At 39.7% G+C, this 25,503-nt stretch overlaps 2 protein-coding genes across 2 annotated transcripts; one reads left to right on the top strand and one right to left on the bottom strand.

Annotated features, from left to right (window-relative positions):
• Positions 1-662: 662 nt before the first annotated feature.
• On the top strand, positions 663-1,992 carry c20h11orf68 (chromosome 20 C11orf68 homolog). The gene has a single exon (XM_061710426.1). It carries the CDS (start codon positions 833-835, stop codon positions 1,562-1,564), a length of 732 nt encoding a protein of 243 aa, XP_061566410.1. The 5' UTR covers positions 663-832; the 3' UTR covers positions 1,565-1,992.
• A 1,548-nt stretch (positions 1,993-3,540) lies between these two features.
• rela (v-rel avian reticuloendotheliosis viral oncogene homolog A) lies at positions 3,541-24,034 on the bottom strand. Its single transcript, XM_061709515.1, is given in 12 exon segments — positions 3,541-3,760; positions 3,762-4,564; positions 7,500-7,583; positions 7,687-7,767; positions 7,867-8,082; positions 9,788-9,892; positions 13,285-13,419; positions 13,857-13,948; positions 16,584-16,729; positions 20,399-20,544; positions 21,883-21,918; positions 23,884-24,034. Coding segments are annotated over 12 exon segments (1,953 nt in total). The 5' UTR covers positions 23,891-24,034; the 3' UTR covers positions 3,541-3,658.
• Positions 24,035-25,503: the final 1,469 nt, after the last annotated feature.

Here is a 25,503-nt window from a genome sequence, read left to right as displayed (position 1 = left end):
TTATGCCTTGGGCCGGCTCTGGGTGGATGGTCGCTGTTGGTCACCGTGGTTACGGTAACTAACGGGTGGATGGGTGCTGTGAGTTACCGTGGTTACGGTAACTAACGGGTGGATGGGTGCTGTGGGTTACCGTGGTTACGGCTAGGGCTGGGCGATATATCGAGATTTTAATATATATCGATATATTTTCAAACGCGATATGGTACGAGACATCGTTTATATTGAGAAGAAAAAAAAAGAAAAAAATTTGAATGTTTTATTTGAGATTTGCACAAATGTTTTGTTATTTGCACAACTGTCAACCTCAGTGGAAAAGTCTGCCTTTTACTGTCTACATTGTATTAATTGCACAGTGTATTTTAATGTAATTGTTATGCAGGAAAGGGATATTTGTTTTATTTTATTCAAGAAGCATTTTTATTCTATATATGCAGGCAGTTTATTTTTATTTAATTTGTTTTATACATTTTGATATTGTGCAGACCTCTGTTAATAAAGGAACCTGTGTGACATTTGGCACGAGGCTTTGACTTAAAACTGACTGTTTTTTTAAGGGTTTGCCTCAAAAAAAATGAAGCTAACAGAGATGCTATGCTATAATGCTTTGGGGGAAACCCCAATTATGACACAGAAAAAATATCGATATATATATCGAGTATCGCCATTCAGCTAGAAAATATTGAGATATGAGTTTTGGTCCATATCGCCCAGCCCTAGTTCCGGCCCACAGTAGCCTGTGTAATGATTGAATAAACTCCCTGCTGGGACTCTCGGTGACGGTACGTTCCCCCAGCAGGAACCCCCGGGTCCCACTGCCCCCGCTGACGGCACCATGGAGGACGGCGAGGCGGGGGCGCCCTTCCCCGCGGAGATGCACGCCGCCGAGGCCATGGCCGCCGACATGGAGCGCTGGCTGGTGTTCAACTCCCGCAAGACCCCCAGGTCGGAGTTTGACGACTGGCTGCAGAGCAACATGCCGTCGCGGGTGTGCCGGTTCGGGGACGAGGAGAGCGGCACCGGCCCGGTGGGGTGGATCTCCGTCCGGGGCCCCCAGGACAGCGACGAGGAAGGAGACGCGGACGTGGAGGGTCTGCAGGACAGCTGGGACCTGCTGCTGGCCAGCGGCCGGCCCGTCACCTTCCACACGGTCCGGGAGCTGGCCCTCAACCACCAGGTGCTCTCGGGCAAGTGGCTCATGCACCTGGACGCCGGGTTCAAGGTGGACCGCGCGTGGGAGTGCGTGGCCAGGGCCACGCACGAGGGCAAGATCTGGTGCGTGAAGGTGAGCCCCTTCAACCCCGGAGGGGACGCCCGGCACGTCATCTGCGTCTACAACCAGGACTTCACCGACGAGGCGGAGGTGGTCCGGCTGGACTCCATCATCCGCGCCACGGGGGTCAAGTGCCCGCTGTACTACAAGCCCGACGTTTACACCTACCTGGGCATCTACCGCAGCAACCGCTGGAAGCTCTGCCCCACCATCTACGAGAGCAAATACGACCTGGAGTGCGTGCCCCGGCGCTCCCACATCACCAATAAAGTTACCAATCAGGAAGTAACATAAACACATCTGAAGACGTGGCCAGGACTGTTTGATGAAGAGGCCTTTAGTCATTGCAAGCTGCTTGGCTCAAATGCTTTTCAACCCAGTAATTATATTTTCATCCCAAGTTCTTCCATTTTTGCAACTAGAGAAATGATTGACAATATGGTGAAATCTTGTTTTGATGCAGTTATATTTCAATTTAAATAAATGCCATCCTGGTTTTTGCAGACTATATTGTAATAAAAGAGCAGCGACTACATTTATGTTAAAAGATCAGCTCTGAACTGACTTTGTTTCTCCTTCTTTATACCATCTGTGCATGTTTTCAGTGGATAATTTTTATTTTGTGTTCTTGAGAAAACATACATGCATCTGGTTAGTTTTTGTTTTGAACTGAACTATAATTGCAGCCTTGCCAAATAAAATACTTTTGAAGACCGTCTTAAGATATTGTTGGCTTTATTACTAAATACAGTGTTCTGGATTTGTACAGATAGTCATTCATTACAACAGAAGTGTCATAATTATTCAAAAGACTGCATATGTGTGGGGGTTGGCGTAATGAAAGTACATCTACAAAATAATATAGCAAGTTGAACCTGACAGTTTAAGACCTTTTAGGTCTGAAATTGTGGAGTTCGTCTGCATTCTTTATGAAGTAACCGGAAAACAACTTTTACAGGGAGTTATACTGACGCATAGAAAGAGCTCTCTGTAACTACATACTCAAGGTTTAAATGTTATTTACATGAAGACCTTCATTTGGCTGTGAGCACATTCAGACAAGAACCGCGAACCTTCAGAGAACATTAAACATATCAGTAATCCCAAGGGATTTGCATAGTTTTACCTCTACATTTGATTACATTCGGAGAAAAACCTGCCCCCTTAATGTGAAGTAAAAAGGCATTTCGGTGAAGTCGGCTACCAAAATTGTTCAAATGACAGTACAAAATCATGCCTTGCATGTTTCATCAATAACCTTAACTGGCTCCTTCATCGGCGCCATCTGATAATCTTTGCAAACAAACCTGATGAAAGATAATCTTCAACTGTGTGAAACCAACTGACATTAAATGTGGCTTTAATGAATGTAATCAAATCTAATCATGTTCAGTTTGACCGTTTGTCATTTATAGTTTATAGTATTTCTATGAGTTTGTCCACAGTGAGATGTTTTGCCACCTTTTTTCTCCTCAAGCGCTTCACATCCACCCTCCTTTTCTGTTTCTAAAAACAAAGGAGTGAAAGTCCTTAAAGGGAAAGTTCGTTTTTTTTACAACCTGGACCTTATTTCTGGCATTTTTTATGGTTGTATACTCACCCAGAGGTGTTTGGTGTCATTTGGAGTCCTTCGGAAGATATTAGGAGTTTTTTGCGAGCCGCTTCTCCATATAACGGTAGCGCATGGGGCACCGCGGGACACAGACGATGCAGCGTCTAAATAACACATGATTGCCGCGAAACTCTTCATTTCTTTTATGAATCACTAGATCTGCTTCCACGACCTGTTGTCTACATCCGGGGCGCTGTGTGTAACAAATAAATCAGTTTGTAAACAAGACCTGTGAACTCATGACGTCATCTCTGTGCGCGTACTCTGTTCTCCGTTCAGTGAGCTCTTCAGGCGTATACTCTGGCTCAAAACGGTATGGACGTCCATCATATTCAAAGTCGTCGTCCACAACCTCAGAATTTGACAAATATGTTTCAAATAACTAACAGTAAACTAACAGTAGCGAACTCCAGCTGTACGTAGAGCTGTGTCTGCGATGCGCGCACAAAGATGACGTCATGAGTTCAGAGGTCTTGTTTACAAAGTGATTTATTTGTTACACAGACAACCCCAGATGAAGACAACAGGTCCTGGAAGCAGATCTAGTGATTCATAAAAGAAATGAAGAGTTTCGCGGCAATCGTGTGTTATTTAGACGCTGCATCGTCTGTGTCCCGCTGTGCCCCGTTCACTAGCGTTATATGGAGAAGCGGCTCGCAAAAAACTCCTAATATCTTCCGAAGGACTCCAAATGACACCAAACACCTCTGGGTGAGTATACGACCATAAAAAATGCCAGAAATAAGGTCCAGGTTGTAAAAAACCGAACTTTCCCTTTAAGGGTAAAGGGGCGGATACAAGAGGTCTTTGTGACTGGGATCTGATGCAGCTTTAGGTGGGATGTCCTGACACAAACCCAGCATGGCTTCCATTATTAAAAATGGAAATGAGACGTTCTTCATCAGCCGACATCAGATCATCAAAGACGTCCAGGACCCCGGGGCGATTGTTATTGTTGCTGGGCGCCGTGTCGATCATGTTCTCGTTCTGGAGCAGGTTAACGATGCTGTTGGGGTAATTCATCCAGGTGCTGCCCGGGATGCCGGCCGGGTCCGAGGGGTTGTGGGCCGCCGCACTGTTCTGGCCGGCGGCGCTGGAGCCGGGGAGGCCCGTCTGTTGGCAGGAGGTCAACATGCCGCTCCCGCCCTCGCCGGTGAGGCGGGCGTTCAGAAGGTCTTCAAAGTCATCCATGTTGAGGTGTTCCAGCGGGACCTGGGCTTCGGGGAAGCTCGGGAACTCCGGGATGTCCTCGTCTCCGAGCGGGGCGTCCACCCGGAACTGTGAGCCCTGCAGGGAGAAGGAGCCGGCGGCCTGCGAGGAGGGCGCGCTCCCCTGAGCCGCCGCCGGCTCCTGGGCCATGGCCGAGGAGATGTTGGGGAAGAACTCGTGCAGGTCTGCCAGGTTGACGGTTGAATAGTCCTGGCTGGCCGCGGGGTTGACGGCGGCGGAGGAGGAGGAGGAGGAGGAGGAGGCAGCACTCATGGTGAAGGCCACTGGGTTGGCCTTGGGCTGGGGACCCAGCTTCAGGTTCTCCATGATCTTCCAGGTCTGGTTGGTGGTTCCCGTGGAGACGGAGGAGGACGGCTCCACCTTGGTCTGAACGGAGAAGAGCTGGCCGGGCTGAGCGTACGAGTAGGAGGGCTGGGGCTTTGGGCCGGCGGCGCCGCGGGGCAGCTCAGCTGCTGGAAGAACAAACAGAACAATTGAAAGATCCTCGTGTTCGTTTGTCTGCTGCACCATAAGAAAACCAGTGAAATAGAATCAAAGTAGGGATGGGCGGGATGGACTAAAAAATGTATCACGATAATTTCTGGCATTTATCCCGATAACGATAAAAATGACGGTAAAAAAAATACCAATTCAACTCCCCCTTTGTAACTATAAATCTATCACCACATTCAGTCTTTGGAGCCAAAACACTGCTCTAAAAGATACTAAATACTACTAAACGTCATCAATGGGAATTTATCTTTCTTTCTTTCTTTCTTTCTTTCTTTCTTTCTTTCTTTCTTTCTTTCTTTCTTTCTTTCTTTCTTTCTTTCTTTCTTTCTTTCTTTCTTTCTTTCTTTCTTTCTTTCAGGCTCATTTCCCTCCTTCTTTTTTCCCTTCCTTCTTCCCTTCCTCTTTTCTCCCTTCTTTCCTTCTTTCCTCCTGCTCTCTCCTTCCTTTTTCCCTTCCTCTTTTCTCCCTTCCTTCTCCCCTTTCCTTCCTTCCTTCCTTGCCTCCTTCCTTCCTTCCTTCTTTTTTCCCTTCCTTCCTTCTTTCCTCCTGCTCTCTCCTTCCTTCTTCCCTTCCTCTTTTCTCCCTTCCTTCCTTCCTTCCTTCCTTCCTTCCTTCCTTCCTTCCTTCCTTCCTTCCTTCCTTCCTTCTTTTTTCCCTTCCTTCCTTCTTTCCTCCTGCTCTCTCCTTCCTTCCCTCCCTCCTTCCTTCCTTCCTTCCTTCTTTTTTCCCTTCCTTCTTTCCTCCTGCTCTCTCCTTCCTTCTTCCCTTCCTCTTTTCTCCCTTCCTTCTCCCCTTTCCTTCCTTCCTTCATCCTTCCTTCTTTTTTCCCTTCCTTTCTTCTTTCCTCCTGCTCTCTCCTTCCTTCCTTCCTTCCTTCCTTCCTTCCTTCCTTCCTTCCTTCCTTCCTTCCTTCCTTCACGTACGTTGTGCGTGGATTTAACGCAGAACTATAAATCAGCTTTACACAAAAACGTCATCAAGGGGAATCTATCGTTTTTACCGCGAGATGACAAATTCTTACCGTGGGGAATTTTTTTGACGGTATATCGTGAACAGTAAAATATCGCCCATTCCTAAATCAAAGTTGATACAAGCTTTTATTATATCATGCACAATGTTTTCCAGCCGGAGGTACACCTCTTTCAAACCACATAGGCAGGAGAGAAATGCACATAGTGGTCATCGATCCAGTCGTATTTATACTAAAAAGGGAGGAGTTATCTGTAGTGAACCCCATCTGCCAAACATATCAGACCTTCAGCTGTTTATCGCTTCCTACTTAAGATGTCAACCCAGATAACGGATGAGACCCATCAGTGTTAAAATATCTGTTTCTCTTCATTGTCTTCAATTAACGAAGAGTAAATCTCTTAACTATTTTAACAGCCTAGTCATAAAACAGGAAATGACCCTGCAACTAGAGAAAAACGACCAGTGTAGAATCTTATAGAAAAACCCTTCAAACTCTTAAACAATTTCATAAAATCCTAACACAAGCAACTTCAGTTTCTTACTGAAGATCAGTTAAGGATATTTCTATATACAGCATATAAGTAAAGCTATTACGTTGTTTTTTTGTTTTTATTGCAATGCAGACAAGGGAAGACGAGACAAATAGGGAGAAGAAAAGCACATTTTGAGGCCAACAGACTTTAATAGTTTTTCTTTTTACTGTACTCTTTATTACTGCTTTGCTATGTTCAAAGAGGATTGTGATATTGATGAAGATATTTATTATTGTACTTTACATTACTTATTCAATTGATTGATTGCCCCCTTCTTTTACTTTATTTATTAGTTATTCATTAATTAACTATTATTTTTTAAATTGTATTTATTTACATTTCTTTTTTTTTGGCTGCGGTAGTTTTCCTAAAATAACCATAATTGTAGAAAACCAGCATACTCACACATACACACCACACACAAGCATGCATACATAAACACACTCACACACGCATGCACACGCCCACATACACGCCCACATACACGGCCACATACACTGATTTTGTTGTTTTGTACTGTTTTGTTTGTCTGTTTGTTTTCTAGCGTCCCCTCTAGTCCTGTATCTGTACGCGTTTCTGTTTCTGTTTTACGCACCTGTATTGTTACCTGTATTATTATCATTATTGTATTATTTTGGCTTAAGGTTTTTCTCCCACTAGGGGAGTTTTTACCTGCCAGTGTTTATGTAATAATTGCTCAGGGGTTTATGTTCTGGGTCTCTGGAAAGATCCTAGAGACAATTTCTGTTGTTATAGATGCTATATAAATAGAATAGAATTGAATTGAATTAAGAGATCAAATTAAAAAAAATAGAATTGCTTTTGTTTTTATCTTTTTATTGTTTTAATTCCCCCCATATTTAATTAGTTCTTCAAAATATGAACATTTCTAATAAAATCCCTTTTGCTGAATGAAGCCAGTATTATATATATATATATATATATATATATATATATATATATATATATATATATATATATATATACACACGTACATATACATATATATATATATATATATATATATATATATATATATATATATATATATATATATACACACACATACATATACACATACATATATATATATATATATATATATATATATAAAACATTTTTAGAATCGTTTTTCTTCTAGTTTTTTTATTGTTTTTTCCAGAGGTAAAAAAGAAAAAGATTCCCCCCATATTTAAAGTAACTTCTTCAAAATTCCTCAGGAAAATGTGATCATTTCTAATAAAATCCCTTTTTCTGCCAGTGTAAAAATAAAGCCAGTGTTATATATATATATATATGTATATATATATATATATATATATATATATATATATATATATATATATATATATATATATATATATATATATATCAGTATCATGAAACTCACCTGTTTGCACGTTCATGGACGGAGGCTTGGCTGGGACTGTTCTCCTCGCAAAGTTCATGTGCCGCCTGTCTTGCGGTATGGACACTGACATAACAACAGACATGCTTTTATTAAAACACAACTCTGACCATCCATTTCAGCTCGTATTTAGAGACAGAAAGAAGGAAACAGCCTCCAGGCAACATACCGGTGGACAGCATAGGCCCCAGCTTCAAGCTCTGGAACATGTCTCCTGTGCGCTTTCTCTTCTCACTCAACCTGTATTCATCTTCAGGGAGTAATTTTCAAGATTCAGCATTACATTTCTAGAACTGAGCAATTTATTTGTTTGGTATATTTTGAGGACATGTGGAGTAGTTTCTCTCACCTGTGTCGACCGGTAGGTACTGGAAGTCCATGGGCTCGCTCACCTCGCGGTCGGACGGCCGCCGGAGCTGCATCTTGACCTTCACGGGCTCGCCGAGGTTAGCGTCCCGGTAGGGCGGCGTGCGGAAGACGATGGCCACCTGCCTGTGGACGTCGGCCTGGGAAAACGTGCCCTTCCCCTCCCAGGAGTCCTGGAAGAAACGCACCTCGATGTCCTCTACACGGGGAGCAAGACAGAGACAGAGAAAGACAGAGATGCTGAAGCTGAGACATGACGCTCTGCTCTCGAAACACAAATCACCATCCAGTAATGTTAATCCTGTGTTAAAAAGTCTATTTTCCAATTCTAAATCGATTATCATATTAATTCCTAAAAATTGATTCCCATGTCTAAAGATTTATTTTTTTAAATTTTTTTTAAATTTTTTTCTTCTTCATTATTACATTACAACTTTTGGTATTTTTTTTGTTTATGCCCAAAAAAGGATGTTTTGTTGGACACGAGAATAACTGGTGCCATGTTTTTGCCTTTAAATATGTTTAAAGGTAAGAAAACATTAAAGTTTTCAGTTATAATATAAATATATAAATATATATATATATATAAATTGTCTATATTTCATTACTTTATATACTTTTCTTACAAAACCAAATTCTCAAAAATTTAAAACCGAAAAAGACCGAAAATGGAAAAATTTTAAATGGAAGGTGGGAAAAAATAAAACCGATTTCATACGTTTGCTGCCCTGGATCTGTTTGATATTTCTGAACCACATGATGTTTCTGAAAGCAGTTCTATCAGCATTCTGGGAGCTGATTGGTCCTTACAGCATCATTAGCTGCCAATACTTGCTGTTGAATCTCAATATAATACTAGTAGTAATATGTTGCATAACTACACAGTCATATAATTCATGCAACAGCTCAAAAAACGGTTTCAATAACATTAACCCAAATCGATATCAGAATCAAATCGGATCGAATCAAATCTTGATAATCGATTCTGAATCTTAAGAATCGGAATCGATTCGATTCCTTATATTTGAATCGATCCCCAGCCCTGATTCCCACGGGTACATTTTCTCTGCAGGTTTGGTGCAAAAGCAGCTCGGAGTTTGGCAACAAATTGTAAACTATACAAATGCCCTCATGAGTCAAGTTCAAAATGTACGGTACTCAGGCTGGTTGGTTTTTAAACGTATGTAATTTGCATCTGTATTTAGTTTATAGCACACATGCCCACCAAAATGTTACACACAACTGAGTTAAAAGAACCAACAAAGAAAACTGTTTTGATTCTTCACGTACAAACCAAAACAACATGCTACTGATTACAAAACTGGAAAAATGAGAAGATGACATCTAAAATAAAATAAATGTTTTGGCTCATTATAACAATTACTAAGAGGCTGCTTGACAGCCTCTTACAATCTGGTGCATGAAGGGGGATTAACTGAGAATCAAACTGCTGCTACTCAGATTCATTATTTTCTACTGCAATTAAAACATTTTGAAAAATAATGTTATATGCTGTGAATTATAAGTGGAAGAACTTGATAAGTGGTATTCTTATTGGTGCGCCGATAGTATTATCTGTTATGTAAAGACAAAATGAATCTTTATTCCCCTTCAAACATCAACATGTGTTTAAACTACAGCATTTGGACCAGATACGTTTCTGTGCACTAACTTCTTTCTTTAAGTCAGAGTTGAGTTACTTCCTGTATTGCACATATTTCTGTTTCTTTTCAACTGCAGCTGTTAGGAGGGAAACTGGTTATGAAAGTGTTACTATTTTTTATGAAGTCATCGTCTCTTGTGGAAAGAAAGGAAAAAAAATAGAAACATGCAGAAGAAAACAGACATTCTGGGATCCTGAGTGCAGTTTAGCATGTTGTGTGTGGAGTAAAAGCCAAACTCACCTTTCTGCACTTTATCACACAGTAGAAAGATTTCATCCCCTCCTTTGCAGCTTCCAGAGTTGCGGTTTACTCTGCAGATTTTCAACTCAGCTGTGTTTGGAGCCCCTGTAAGACATGAATAGCTTTTATAGACAGATAATCACGATATAAAGGCTTAAGATGAAATAATATGATTAAACAATAACTGCAGAGCTAAGCATTGGGGAAGGATGTGACTGGAATCCTTCCAACAATGCTCAGAAATGACATAGTAATGCTGCTTTTAAGAAAAGTGATTCTTGTAAATAACTTCAGAAAAAAGAACATAGAAAGAGGAACAAGGGGGTGCAACATTTCAGGAAACGTATAGTACAACATGTATAGCACTTACTGATCGTGAGGCTTCACCGTGTTTAAGGGTTTTACATAAATCAACGTTCCCTCATCCATCGACATTTTGATTCATATCAACTCCTTTCCATATTTATTATTTTTTAATTTAAATTTAAAATTAAATTAAATTAAATAAAATTAAATTTTATTTAAATAGCGTCTATTACAACAGAAGTTGTCTCGAGGATCTTTCCAGAGACCCAGAACATAAACCCCCGAGCAATTATTACATAAACAATGGCAGGTAAAACCTCCCCTAGTGGGAGAAAAACCTTACCGGTAAGCTTAAAAAAAGAAAAAAAAAGAAAAAAAAAAAAAAACCTTTAACCTTAAACCTTTTTTGCAGCCGTCCTATGATTCCAACTATCTGCTGGCGGCACCATACAATCTGATTTATGGATCCAGACCAAATGATCATTGATGCACATTTTCTGAGGGGACATTTCCAGGATTAGCATCCAGTTCACTTCTCAAGCTGGAGATGTCATGAAGGCATCTCAAAGTATCAGCGAGATGCTGCTACAATATCAGAGATGACCAGGAAGTTATCCATCAAAGGAAGAGCAAGAAACAACAGTTAAAGCAGCACTATGTAACTTTTCCACCTTAATATAATATTTCCAGAGTCATTGTGATGGTACATCAACTTCCAACAGGTTTAATGACACCTCTGTCATGCTCTGAGGGGTCTGTATCACCTTCACTGGCACTATATTACCAGACTCCATGATGTCCGTAGTTCTGGTCCCTATAATAAAAGACAAAACTGGGAAAATTGGAAGTATAAATAACTATAGACCAATAGCCCTTGCAAGTATACTGTCAAAAATCTTCGAAAAACTGCTTCTTGGCAGATTAAGTGTATATATAACAACGACCGACAACCAGTTTGGCTTCAAGCCTAAACATAGCACTGACCTATGCATTTATGCTCTGAAAGAAGCAGTGGAGACATATAGAAGACATGGCTCTACTATGCTTGTGGGGTTCATTGATGCCTCTAAAGCTTTTGATTTAATTCAGCATTTTAAGCTTTTTAATAAGCTTAAGTCTAGAGGCGTACCTAATTGTTTAATTCGTATTTTAGCCTATTGGTATACAAACCAAAAAATGCAAGTAAAGTGGGGGAGCACTTTATCTATCCCTTTCAGGGTGTCTAATGGTGTCAGACAGGGGGGGATTTTATCACCTGCCCTTTTTAATTTATATATGGACGGCCTGTCAAAGCAGCTGAGTGGCTGCAGCACAGGTTGTATGATTGGAGATAAGTTGATAAATCATTTTATGTACGCTGATGACCTCACCATACTTTCCCCCTGTAGTAGTGGGCTCCAACAGCTGCTCAATATATGCTCCAACTACGGCATAGATTTTAATATTACTTTTAATGCTAAGAAGAGCATGGTCTTAATCTGTAGAACAAAGGATGATCTGGAACTCACGTTTCCTTCTTTTTACCTGTCTGGTCAGCCTATGTGTGTCTCTAAAAATACAAAATATCTTGGGCATATTATTACTGATACCCTAGAGGACGACGAAGATATGTCACGACAGAGGAGACTGCTTTACGTTCAAGCAAATATGCTTGTTCGTAAATTCCACCATTGCACTCCGGATGTCAAGGTGAATCTGTTTAGAAGCTACTGCACCCCTGTATACACAGCCCCACTGTGGGTGAAGTTCAAGAAAGAAAGCCTACGTAAACTGCAAGTAGCGTACAATGACTGTCTTCGCATACTGCTAAACAAGCCGAGGAGCACCAGAGCCAGCCAGCTCTTTGTGACTCTGGGTCTCACCACCTTCATGGCTCTGTTAAGGAACCTCACATACAAGTTCATGTGCAGACTGGACCGCTCATTGAACTGCCTAATCAATCAAATGACAGACCCTGGGCTGAGTGCAATAAGGTTCACATCCACCATCAGAGGACACTGGCTGGAGTGCCTCTCATGAGACTGTGTTTCTTCTTTTTTTTTTTTTTTTTTTTTTTTTTTTTTTTTGCCTTCTTCTCTTACCTTTTATACATGTTTTTATATTTGATGTAGTGTATGTTGTTGTCTTTATACCCTGTGGGACATTTGAGCCTGTAATAAAGTTTATATATATGTAACTTTGAGGAGCATGGTAGGAACCCTGCCACACTACTGGTAAAGCACTACAGCTTTTGTCCAAAGGAGCCGCCAAACTCAACAAAAGCTGAAAGTTACATTGTGCTGCTTTAACCCTTTTCTACATGGAAATATTATTTACTGTTTGATTGTATCTTGCCGCTTTTAATGTTGATGTAAAGCACTTTGAATTACCTTTGTTGAATTTTGCTATACAAATAAACTTGCCTTGCCTTTTCTGAAGTAGTTGCTTTTCCAAAAACTATTCAAAGAATTTGAATTTGTAAGTTGTCGATTTGTAAGACTGGCAACTTTTTCTAACTCTACGGAACCCTCTACTCCTTTGTTCAGAAAACTCAAACTTCTTTCAGTATATGACATAAATATTCATCAGATATGTGTGTTTTTATACAAACATATGTTTTTGCCTTTTTCTTTACCACTATCGTTTAGTAATTTTTTTCACTTATAATTCTCAAATACATTCATATAATACTAGACAGGTTAATCATTTTCATTTTCCTTTTTATAAAACTAAACACGGCCAGTTTTCCCTCAGATATCGCGGTGTACAGATATGGAACTCCAAATCTCACATTATCAAAAGCTCTGCTTCTCTAGAGATTTTTAAAAGAAATTTATCATCTCATTTTTTTGTTTTTGTTGTTCGTTTGGTTTTTTTTTTTTGTGTGTGTGTGTTGATGATCTGTAACTATGTAGTCAAACCTTCGTTTTTGTTTATAGTCTTCGTCTTGTTTTTGTTTTTTGATTTTTTGTAATTACTGTTTTACTTCCTAAATTGAGGGGAGGTCCGCTGCATAAGCCTGTTGGCTTTTTGACCTCTCCTGACACATTTGTTTTACTATTTTGATTGTAAGTGTTAATTTTATTGTGTGCAAACTAATAAAATAAATACAAAATAAATAAATAAAGAAAGAAAGCTTCCCAGATGATACTGTGTAACGAGCACAAGAAAGTACTAGAAGGTGGATAATTGAGGAGCGGTTTTGGACTCACGGTTGTCGTAGATGGGCTGTGACACCACAGGCTCCAGAGGGAAGACGTCCCCTGCTGGCAGGGTGATGGAGGCCTGAAAGCAAAGCCGCACTGAATTCAGGTCAAACTCCTCCTCCCACACCTTGGGCTCAGGAACTAGAACCACAACAGAGACGGGAAAGGGTGGGTTCCACAATCAGGCAGTGCTGCAGTCCGGCAAAGCCCTGCATCCTGTCATTCACACAGTTGTTAACAAAGAACCGACATTCTCACTTTCATTTCACAGATTTTATAGAGCAGGAGTGAATTATTACCACTTCTTCAAATTTGCTGTACAACTTCAGATAAGCAGCAACACGCCACAACAAAATACTTTTAAGACCTTTAAGGATTTCTTTAATCAAGTCCATCAGTGCATAACATCTTGGAATCAGATCTTTATTAATAGTACATGATGGGAATGTTGACATGAATTTTAAAAGTTGTCCTGTTAAATATATCTGAAATGCATTTTTGTAACTTTTCTGTCCACAAAAGATTCATGGAGGAAGGGGCAGGGACTCGGAGAGAGCTTCGTGTTTGAGGCTACTTACTGTTGAAGGGGTTATTATTGGTTTGCAGTCGACAAGTGATGGCCTCATTCACATCCTTCTTCTTCACACACTGTATGCCCAGGTTCTGAAAACTGTAAGCAGACACGGTCACGTACGACCCAAACCAGAGACGCACACGTGCTCCACGCCAGTTTTTTTTTGCTTTATTTGACCTTTTTTCACTTCCATCCCGGATACTTCTGCTTCCATAAAAAGACGCTGACGCAGCAATAAAGCACCGAGACTGTTGGTTTATGACCAAGTTCACAAAGTCAAAGGACAGTTTAAGAGAGCGGCGGGTTGGTGGAAAAATGCTTCGCACACTATAAATAGATAACATCTTGGAAAATGTGTCATGAGAGATTGATGTACTGAAGATGTATTTTCTAACAAGAAAACACTGTAACTGTATCAAAATAACATCTAAATTCTACTGTAACATGATATTTTGAGGCAAGATATTGATTTCTCTTGTTTAAAACGTTTCCTTTTGAAATACATGTAACTTGCTCAAAAGAAGGTGCTATAATGTTTTATATAAATCCTTCTCACTTAGACTCCGGCACTGCAGCACATTATAAAGTCATCCAAATAAATCTGTTTCAATGTTAAAAACAAATGACTAACTATGAGTCATAAAGCTATCGGATGTCTGCAGCACACACTGTCTGTTTTCAATTCATCACGTTTGTGATAAAAGTAGGCAAACATGGTTTTCTTCTTGCCGGGGAGCTCTATCTGACCGTGTCAGTGTAGGTTTAAACATTACGACAACAAAACAAACACGGCTGAATCCAGACTATTATACTTTCCTCCTTTCTGACGAAAGCCTGAAGAGGTTTGGTCATTAAAAGCTTGTTAATGTTTAACTCATCGCAGCACAGGAGATCAAGTGGCCAACTATTTCTTTATTGACTAGAATTGAATCAACTATTACTGTCCTGATCTCCAAAGAGAGTGTGTGTTGTTGAGGGGAAATATTAAAAACGTCAAATAAGTGTGAATGAAAAACTGGAAGTGCAGCGAAGCGAGAGAGATGGTAGAACTCCCCAGAGATCAGTGCAACTGGAGAAATGAGCCAATATCATTTCTGACGGCTGATGAACTCCTTATTGGGTCAGTCAGAGAAATACTGCTCTGTGTCATTTTCCTGAAGGCGCTATGTCATTTTCAAATCTGGCCAAAAGCTGCACTTCACAAAAATAATCACTGCCCTGGATTTGTGTTTACTGCTTGCAAGAAGAGTCATAGCACTCTCATGGAAAAGTACCAGTAAACTAAAATGCATTAACTGGATTAAGGAAATGTCTACAACTTTACCTATGGAAAAGATTACTTACATTATAAAGGGCAAACTGTCATTATTTCAAAACATTTGAGGTCCTTTTATGGAATATATGGAGAGTGGATTTAAGCGGTCTGGGGTGGATGAGGCGTAGCTACTGATCCTCTGCAGTGTTCTCAAATCATTTCCTTTCTTTTGATACTTGATTTCTTTATTCTGTGTGAATTGTACATTCGAGTTTGTATTTCTGAAATATGCGCAATGGTGAAATAATTTGGGCTAACCCTTGAAAAATAGAGAAACCTTTGTTGTTTTGATTGTTGTTACTTGTTTGTATTGTTTGGGGTTTTTTTGTCATATAAAACTAAACTGAGTGTTGCTTTATGATATCTCATAAATACCTGACTTGTAAGGAGATATGATTCGAATGCTGGACGATAATTCAGCTGCCGTTGATGTTTCCTTTTATGTAAGAGCACTCTTATTTTTGTGTATCATTGGAAGGATTTTGAAAATAAAAAAAAGATAATGTTGAAAAAAAAGAAAAAGCTGCACTTCACGTCACTATCTCATGTTTCCCTAAAGCCACTTCACCGTGAGAGGTGTCTGTTACAATATACAGCAGTTTAACACCGATACATCTGGAGACAAAAGCAGCAGCTGTGACTTACATGCAGTCAAAATTCAGGTTACGGTCAATATTCCGGTTACTGAAACATTGGGAATAATCGGTTTCCATGCGTGAGCAAACAGGGTTATCCCTGTATACATGGTGATTAATCATTTGGGATATCTCCATCAAACCAGCGACGCACAGAGAACGTCATGACGCAATTCCCGTCATTTCTGCTTCTTCTTCCTGTATCCAAATCCAAAACAAGAACAATAACAGCAGCACGGTGGATAATGAACCGCCCAGTAGAAGTGGTTTTGTTTCTCGGCCCTGTAGTTCGCCTTTTTCAGCGTCTTCCAGCGGTGCTTGATCTGGTCTGGCGTTCGTACAAATGCTGCTTCGCGCAACTTTTCGCTCACCTTTTTGTAAATCTGGCTATCCCTGTACTTTCTACCGTCTACAAATGCCAACATGTTCATATCCTTCATTACATTTATGAAGTGATTAGTCTCCTCCTGGTCTTGTGTTTCTCCGTGTTTATAAGAACTTCCTGGACTCAAAAGACCAAGATTCCTTGTGAAAAGAACATGCGCAGAAAACAAATTCCTGTTTCTTTTGATAGGGATATCCCGTTAGGCTATACATGACCAAATATTCGGGTAGAAAAGGAGTAACCCAGGGCTCATATTCGGGATTTAAAAACCGTAATATGAGCAGATTCCAGTTATTCAAAGGGGTTATTGGTGTTTACATGGCCGTGCTAATATTCCGGTTAGGAAAGGGTTATTGACTGCATGTAAACGTAGCCAGTGCCACATCATCCACCCACCTGTGTATCCGTCTCTCCTGCAGGTCGGCCTCGTAGTAGCCGTGTTTACAGTCTTTTCCCACCAGCTCGTGGGGGTGAGGCTTGTACGGCGGGTTCTTCGTCACCAGCGAGATGCGGACGCGCATGGGTCCGCTGTAGTTGTGCACCTGCCAGAGGAACACATCACACTTTTATCCATTTCAAACTTTTGACGTCCGTTTTTAAAGCTCTTAACGGCCTCGCACCCTTGTGTTTATCCAAGCTTTTAACTGTCCGTCATCCCGGTAGAGCTGAGGTCAAATGATATACTTTTGCTGGAAGTCCTGAGGTGAAAATATAAACACTGTGGGGGCCGAGCCTTGTCCGTCGCCCCCCCCGGCTCTGGGATAAGCTCCCCGCCGAGATGTGGCTCAATTCTGGCCTCAGCATTTTAAATCTAGGATAAACACCTATTTAAGATGCTTTTAACACCCAGTAGCGTGATGAGACTTTAATCTTATTAGATCTTTTTGTATTTGATAGTTTTATTGCTTTTATTTATCCTCCTTTTTATCTGTTACTTGTTGTAAAGCAAGTAAGGCTGTTGTAAAGTGCTACATAAAATGAAGTACATTACATTACATTAAATAAAGGAGTGCAAGTTTGCAGGTTCTGAGACAGGAAGATTCCTTAATAAAGGTCAGTCTAACTCGTATCGTGGGTCTAATATGGACTGACTGGATATGATAACAAGTTCTCCTAGAACCCAGGTTTTCTTCCACTTTTTGAGATACCAAAGTTTAGTTGTAGATGCTTAACTTAGGGTGGGATGTGTCTCTTTTACAAGAACACCAGGGAGCTGCACAATGTCTTCTACTTCAAAGGAACCAGAATGGCCCAATGTCTATAACTATGTTGCTGTTGTAACTTGTAATAATACTTAAGAAGTGCTTTTATTGATTTTTTGTGTTAGCGTGTGTGACGGCAGATGTTATTATTATACGTTAGTTCATCTGAGTACTTTCTCAGTATCCATCAGTTTCTATTCAGCAGAATAGTTTTGTTTGCTTTTGTGCAGTTATATTTTTAAACTCTTTCCCTTCACGACAAGTTTCATCTGCGGCCTTTAATCGATATCAGTAATCAGTAGGGATGGGCGGTATGGACTAAAAAATGTATCACGATAATTTCTGGCATTTATCCCGATAACGATAAAAATGACGATAAAAAAAAAACTTTTTCTTTCTTTCTTTCTTTCTTTCTTTCTTTCTTTCTTTCTTTCTTTCTTTCTTTCTTTCTTTCTTTCTTTCTTTCTTTCTTTCTTTCTTTCTTTCTTTCTTTCATTCTTTCTTTCTTTCTTTCTTTCTTTCTTTCTTTCAGGCTCATTTCTTTCTTTCTTTCTTTCTTTCCTTCAGGCTAATTTCTTTCTTTCTTTCTTTCAGGCTCATTTCTTTCTTTCTTTCTTTCTTTCTTTCTTTCTTTCTTTCTTTCTTTCTTTCTTTCTTTCTTTCTTTCTTTCTTTCTTTCAGGCTCATTTCTTTCTTTCTTTCTTTCTTTCTTTCTTTCTTTCTTTCTTTCAGGCTCATTTCTTTCTTTCTTTCTTTCTTTCTTTCTTTCTTTCTTTCTTTCTTTCAGGCTCATTTCTTTCTTTCTTTCTTTCTTTCTTTCTTTCTTTCTTTCAGGCTCATTTCTTTCTTTCTTTCTTTCTTTCTTTCTTTCTTTCCTTCCTTCCTTCCTTCCTTCCTTCCTTCCTTCCTTCCGGCTCATTTCTTTCTTTCTTTCTTTCTTTCTTTCTTTCTTTCTTTCTTTCTTTCTTTCTTTCTTTCTTTCTTTCTTTCTTTCTTTCTTTCTTTCTTTCTTTCTTTCTTTCTTTCTTTCTTTCTTTCTTTCTTTCTTTCAGGCTCATTTCTTTCTTTCTTTCTTTCTGGCTCCTTTCCTCAATTTATCATTTTTACCGCGAGATGACAAATTCTTACCGTGGGGAATATTTTTGACGGTTTATCGTGAACGGTAAAATATCACCCATTCCTAGTAATCAGTATAAATCAAAGTAGCAAACGTCTTCCAGCCTCCACTGTCGTTATTGCACCGGCTCCCGGAGCGTTTTCTACGCTTTGTTTGTGGAAACAGAACTGGACAGAGGTGGTTATGTTGCACAGCAACGATCCAAATCACCTCTCAAATAAAGCTGTTTCATTCATCCGTAGGCTGTATATGAATCATTTACCAAATGTTGTCATTCCTCCTAACTGTTAGGTTAGTTTCTCACAGCGAGGGTGCGAATCCCAAGCTCCTAAAGCACCAGCTAACACGCACATGTATTTTGAGGACAATGTCGGGATTAGTTAAGGTCTTGTATCTGATGAGAATGCGATCTCACCAGAGCTGGATTGTTGTGCTGCTGTGCACGTTTATTATAGACTGTAAATGAAGGATGATGATTATTCCCTCTGAACAGAGGCCTCAAACTAACCGGTCCTGTCAGGTTTCAAGTGTCCCTCTCAAGCTCCATCCTGGTGTCCAAATCTGCTCACTTCAATTCAGTTTTAGTTACATAGCGTCTATTACAATGGAAGTGGTGTCATATCTCGATATTTCCTAGCTGAATGGCGATACTCGATGTATATCGATATTTTTTCTGTGCCATAATTGGGGTTTCCCCCAAAGCATTATAGCATAGCATCTCTGTTAGCTTCATTTTTTTCTGAGGCAAAACCTTAAAAAAACAGTCAGTTTTAATACAAAGCCTTGTGCCAAATGTCACACAGGTACCTTTGTTAACAGAGGTCTGCACAATATCAAAATGTATAAAACAAATAAAATAAAAATAAACTGCCTGCATATATAGAATAAAAATGCTTCTTGAATAAAATAAAACAAATATCCCTTTCCTGCATAACAATTAAATTAAAATACACTGTGCAATTAATACAATGTAGACAGTAACAGGCAGACTTTTCCACTGAGGTTGACAGTTGTGCAAATAACAAAACATTTGTGCAAATCTCAAATAAAACATTCAAGTCAATTTGTCACAAAATAAGCTATATCAAAATCATTAAAAAAAAAAAAAAAAATTTAAATCAATATAAACGATATTGTCTCGTACCATATCGCGTTTGAAAATATATCGATATATATTAAAATCTTGATATATCGTCCAGCCCTAAGATAGATAGATACTTTATTAATCCCAAGGGAAATTCAAAACCACCTTGATGGCAAGAGTCAATTGCTTAATGTTTAAGAAGAGCAGCTCCTAAACCAACAGGTGACTTTCAGTTGTGAATATTCACTTTGTATAGTTTATTGATCTATTTCCAGCCACCTTTGTCTCAACTCCACTCAGTGTTTTTGACCTCTTATCTTTGGTTGCCAGTGACAGGAACATGCATGACTGTGGACTCTTTCCTGTCATAGTTATGAAAACGTTTGCACCTTTACCCAGATACGCCTTACTAACTAACTAATTTAATCAAGCGGATCAAGCTTGCAAGTCTTATACTAATATTGGAGCTGCTATAACCGTTTTCTCATACTTGTACATTGTTCTATTTGATTTCCTATCATGCATGTATACATTCCTACTTTTAAACTTGTTCACCTCTTGATGCATCTCTGTGAACATTGTTTATACCTTTATCTGTTGTGTTTTACTGGCGCGCCAATAAAACAGTGTTTCTGTGGCGGTGCCCTTATCTACCAAGTCTAGCAGGAAAAACTATTACAACTATGAAGGAGTAATGACTGTTTTTATGAACCAAACCTTGCGCTTGAAAGGATGATATGTACAATGTAGACTTTATACCATAGATCAAAGCTAGAAAACATACGCCATGAGGTTGTGTCCCACTGACCTTGATGGCTGGATAGGTCTTGGTGGTGTCGTTGCTTTTTTCTCCAGAAATGCTGCCGGCCGAACGGCCCTCACACTTATACCTGAACCTCATCCCCCTCGCCTTCGGCTGCTCGATGATCTCGATGTAGGGGTTTGCTGTTTGCACTGCTGGACAGAGGTAGAGACAACGCTGAGACATGCACAGAGTGGCCTGTCCAAACCTCATATCGTTTTTGTTTTTTTTGTGATCAAATATTTTTATTTATATTTCTTTTTTTATTATTATTATAAACGGTGGCATCCACAATGATGTCAAACAAACATTGTACACATATTTTCACCCCCTTCCAAACCCACCCCTCGGACCTAAGCATTTGATGAAAACAATGAATAATTAATAATAAGGAAAACAGAAAAAAGATAATACAACAATAAAAAACAAACAAAAAAAAGGACAAAATAAAACAAAGGCAAAACATAATAATATCAAAAACTGGACAAGGATAGCTGCAACAAGGTCGTCTATATCAATTTATAATACATCTTTCAAGTTTGGCTTTAATTTGATCTGCTGCCATTAGGGATGGGCGGTATGGACTAAAACATTTATCACGATCATTTCTGGCATTTATCCCGATAACGATAAAAATGACGATAGAAAAAATACCAATTCAACTCCACCTTTTTAACTATAAATCTATCTCCACATTCAGTCTTTGGAGCCCCCAAATCACTGCTCTAAAAGAATACTAAATACTACTAAACTACACCAATTAAATTGAATTAATAAAAAACAATTAAATGAGTTACACCTGTACTGCAAAACTGGAATGACTCAGATCCGCCATGTTTGTTACACAAACACGTCATCAACGGGAATCTTTCTTTCTTTCTTTCTTTCTTTCTTTCTTTCTTTCTTTCTTTCTTTCTTTCTTTCTTTCTTTCTTCACGTACGTTGTGCGTCGATTTAACGGAGAACCATAAATCAGCTTTACACAAAAACGTCATCAACGGGAATTTATCATTTTTACCGCGAGATGATAAATTCTTACCGTGGGGAATTTTTTTGACAGTTTATCGTGAACGGTAAAATATCGCCCATTCCTAGCTGCCATATGCCAAAATAAAATATTTTGTTGTTTTGCATTATGGATTGGGGCTGTAGATATTTCCAGATAGATAATATCAAGAAAAGTCAAATACCATTGGGAGATGTTAAGCCTGTGTGGTGTTTTCCATCTTACTGCAATTATCTTTTTTGCTGCTGTTAGGCCAGCAAGCAAAATCTGTTTATGACATAGTGAAGCATTAATTGTGGATACATTATTTAAAATAAGTGTTTGAGGGTTTATATCTGTTTTTTTTAAGAAAGAAAAACAAAAGCAGCATCTCCAGAGTCAAACACTACTCATCAGAGAGTCCGGAGTGTCAACACAGACCCCGACTGCTCATTTATCAACATCTCCAACCACAGAAAGGCTTAAACATGAGAAGGATCCTTACCTGGGTTGATTGGGGGCAGGCCCCATCCATACACACCTGATAGGACAAAGAAAAGACAGAGATTTGAACTATTTTCTCACAATGATTGTCTGATCAACAGTACATAACGCAGTACACAGTAATGCAGATACCAAACAGGGGGGAGGCTTCAGCACATATTTGTGGTTCAGTGAGTGCTGGTCATTTGTGGTGTGGTCGGGGTGGAAGTCTGCCTCACATTTTAACATCCAAAGATTCAGACACTTTAATACAAGAGCTTCCCTGCTGAATAAAACGATTGTTTATAAACTCTAGAGAGGTAGGACAATAAAAAAATGTCACCGGTGATAGACTGTTTTTATTATTAGTGTGAAATTAGACACTTGAGACAAAAGCCAGCAGAAACTCGGGTTTCAGGGTAAAACAGGGAGGTATGGCATAAGATCAGGTGGTCAGAGCTCCACCCTGCAGCTTGCAGGACTTGTTCAGCTCAAAAGCATGAATGGGATGCTTTCCAAGCTGTAACATGTCTGTCTTTTAACACTGACGGATTGATTTCTATCTTTTGTGCAGACACCAACATATCAGGAAAGCCGAGACAGAGATCCCCACATCGTTTCAAATTGTATTTTTGTGGTACAAGATTTTTTTTTCCTCTCCCTTTTTTTTTTTTTTTTTTTAATGCCTTCTTTCAGACAGCAGTTCCATTTGAAAGTGAAAGTAAGTGTCTGCGTCGTCCCCACTCAGTGAAATCTTTGAACGCATCAAAACACAGCTGAAGCGGTATCACTTTCCACTAGCTGGCCAAAGACACCCTTGCCTAGGACACGAACGGGTAAATAGTTCCTTTCTATCCCCAGTCAGGACACAGATGAGTCAAGCGCACCAAAAATGTCAATCTAATGTGAGAGAAACCACACTGGAAAACAGTAGGGCAGCAACCAAATAAAGGATAACATCTTACAATGTTTACTGCGTTTCTTTGGACAGATAAAGGCATATGTGTAGTGAAATACAAAGGGAATAGTTTATACGGGGTTCCTACACATTTTTCAAGGTAAAATTCAAGCACTTTTCAAGCACTTTCAAGGGTCATTTTCAAAATCTTCAAGCACCTTATCGCTGGAGTAAAATATCTACAGGAATATATATACTCATAATTATTTATTCCGCTTTTTATCACAATTATTTACATTGTATCGTGCTGTAAACATCTAGTTATGTTTCATCTTACTGATTTTATTTCTCCTTGTAATAACTAAAATATACAGTCTGATCCCAATTTTGTTATAATTTCAAGAACTTTCAAGCACTTAAACTAAAATGCAAGCACTTTTCAGGCCTTGAAAACACAACATTGAAATTCAAGCACTTTCAAGGATTTCAAGCCCCCGTAGGAACCATGTTAATAAGTGATTAAAAACTCTGCAGCTCTAAAAGGAAACGTCCAGCTACTAAGCCACTTCTGACCGGGATCCTGTTGAACTGCTGTGTATTATTGAGCTAATCTGAAGGAATGAGGTGGGCGGCTGCAGGCGGCCAGCGCCGGAGAAAGCGCAGGTTTCTCGCCCAAACAGACCAAACAAGAGTGTGATTATAACGCCGAATGGATGGACGGGACCCAATATATCAGGAAAGCATTCAGATTGTTGTCGATCAGCTCCCGGGCCTGAAGTCGGGGAGTAAACCCTGATTTGACAGATATGTGAACGGAGTTCTGACTGAGCCACCAGGCCTCCGAGCGGCGCCGCTGCGCGCAGGCGTGCCAGGTGACTTTTAGCAACTCAAAGACTCAGAAATCACTTAAATATCCCTGGTGGATCCAACATGCGTGGATGGAAGATGAATTAATCAGACTTGTGTGTGGACTTCACTAGCCCCGGGTGCGGGAGCAGGGCCGTGCTGCTGGTGCGCAGCCCCGACGGCCGCGGGGCTTCCCCGTGCGCACAGCGCTGCGCACGGCTGCGCTCGCCGCACCGCACCGCTCCGGGAGGAAACACCACCAAACCCCGGGCCACTCACCGTCCATGGCCGCGTCCGTGTCCCAGGAGTCCCGGGTGTCCCGCACCGCGCCGTGCGTCTCTCAGCCAGCAGCAGCGGCGCCAGGTCCGAGTGCTGGCCCGACGTCTCCAGGGTCGAGTCTCTCTCTGTCGCTCCTCCTCCGGCTCGGCCGTGAAGCTGCAGCTCACACACAAACACGAGCGAGGGTTTTCCGGTGACAGCAGCGAGGAAGTATAAAACCCGCTGGGTTTGAAACACGGCGCAACTTTGCGCTGTGCGTAAAACGCTGTGCGTAAAAGTGTTTCAATAAGTGGATATGGGCGTATAGGCGTTACACTGAATAAATAAACATGATGAAAAACAAACAAAAACTTGTTTTTTTGTTGTTTTTTTAATTACGTTTATTGGAAAGTTTTTTTTAAATAGCGTAATTTGTAATTTGTTTTAGTTTTTTTTGTTTTTTTGTTTTTTTATTATTACATCAATTGAAATTAGATTTCTTAGGAAAAATTGACAGATAAAATAAGCTTAGGCTGCGTCCGAAATCGCCTACTTCCACCCTAATGAGCAGCAAAAACAGTATGTGAGATTTTTTTAGTGCGTCCAAAACATTCCTACATACTCAATAGTATGTACTATCCATACTCATTCCAGAGAAATTTATTAGTATGGATTGATGGACACTAGCTAAGCAGAAACTTCTCACAATGCAATGCAGCGGTGTTTGGTTGCTAAGTGCTACGCAGATAGTATATGTCATAAGTGTAATATTAAGTATAATAATATTATTATATAATATTAATATTATAATGTTTGTATATAATAATATTATATAATGTCATTTCGGCCAGGATAAACGGGAAAGAGCGGAGCGGTGCTGCTACTGCTGCTGTGACAAGAGTTGTTACCATGGTAACAACTCCCCCTCCCAACGGCAGGAAGTGCCGTTGGGCTCTGAGTAGTACGTCCCAATTAATGCATACTACTGATATTTATTCAAAAGTGTGCCGAACTTAAGTATACTTTCTGAGTATATACTGTTTAGTATGGCATTTCGGACGCACCATTGGTGTTTGCGCTGTGCGTAAAACGTGTTGCTCCGTGGGCGCTGTTCACGCGTCCTGCGTGATCCCTCTCACGCAAACTAACCACAGCTCTGTGCGCATGTTGGCAAAAAAAGAGTTTCAATAAATGGATATGGGCGTATAAGTGTTACACTGAATAAATAAACATGATGAAAAACAAGCAAAAACGTGTTTTTTTTGTTTGTTTTTTTTAAAATTACGTTTATTGGAAAGTGTTTTTTTAATAGCGTAATTTGTAATTTGTTTTTTTTATTAATTACATCGATTGAAATTAGATTTCTTAGTAAAAAGGGACAGATAAAATAAGCTTAGTCTTCTTTCTGTTCCCTTTCATTCAAGGAAAGAGATTTGTTGTAATTATATTGACCGGTTTTGTTTTTCTTTTAATGAATGAAATGGAATATAAACATGATGAAAAACAAGCAAAAAGTTAACGTTAGAATCATTATTATCTATTATTATTTGGACATTTGTGGGATTTTTTTAAAATTACGGTTATTGGAAAGTGTTTTTTTTAATAGCGTAATTTGTAATTTGTTTTTGTTTTGTTTTTTAT

Source organism: Cololabis saira, chromosome 20 (assembly GCF_033807715.1).
Source record: "Cololabis saira isolate AMF1-May2022 chromosome 20, fColSai1.1, whole genome shotgun sequence".
Lineage (NCBI taxonomy): Eukaryota > Metazoa > Chordata > Actinopteri > Beloniformes > Belonidae > Cololabis > Cololabis saira.
Note: the sequence above shows the minus strand (reverse complement) of the source record. Positions and strands in the feature narration are given on the sequence as shown.

Bases quoted from the DNA above. Each gene is read 5' to 3' on its own strand.
- c20h11orf68 (XM_061710426.1), top strand. From the start codon at position 833: ATGGAGGACGGCGAGGCGGGGGCGCCCTTCCCCGCGGAGATGCACGCC.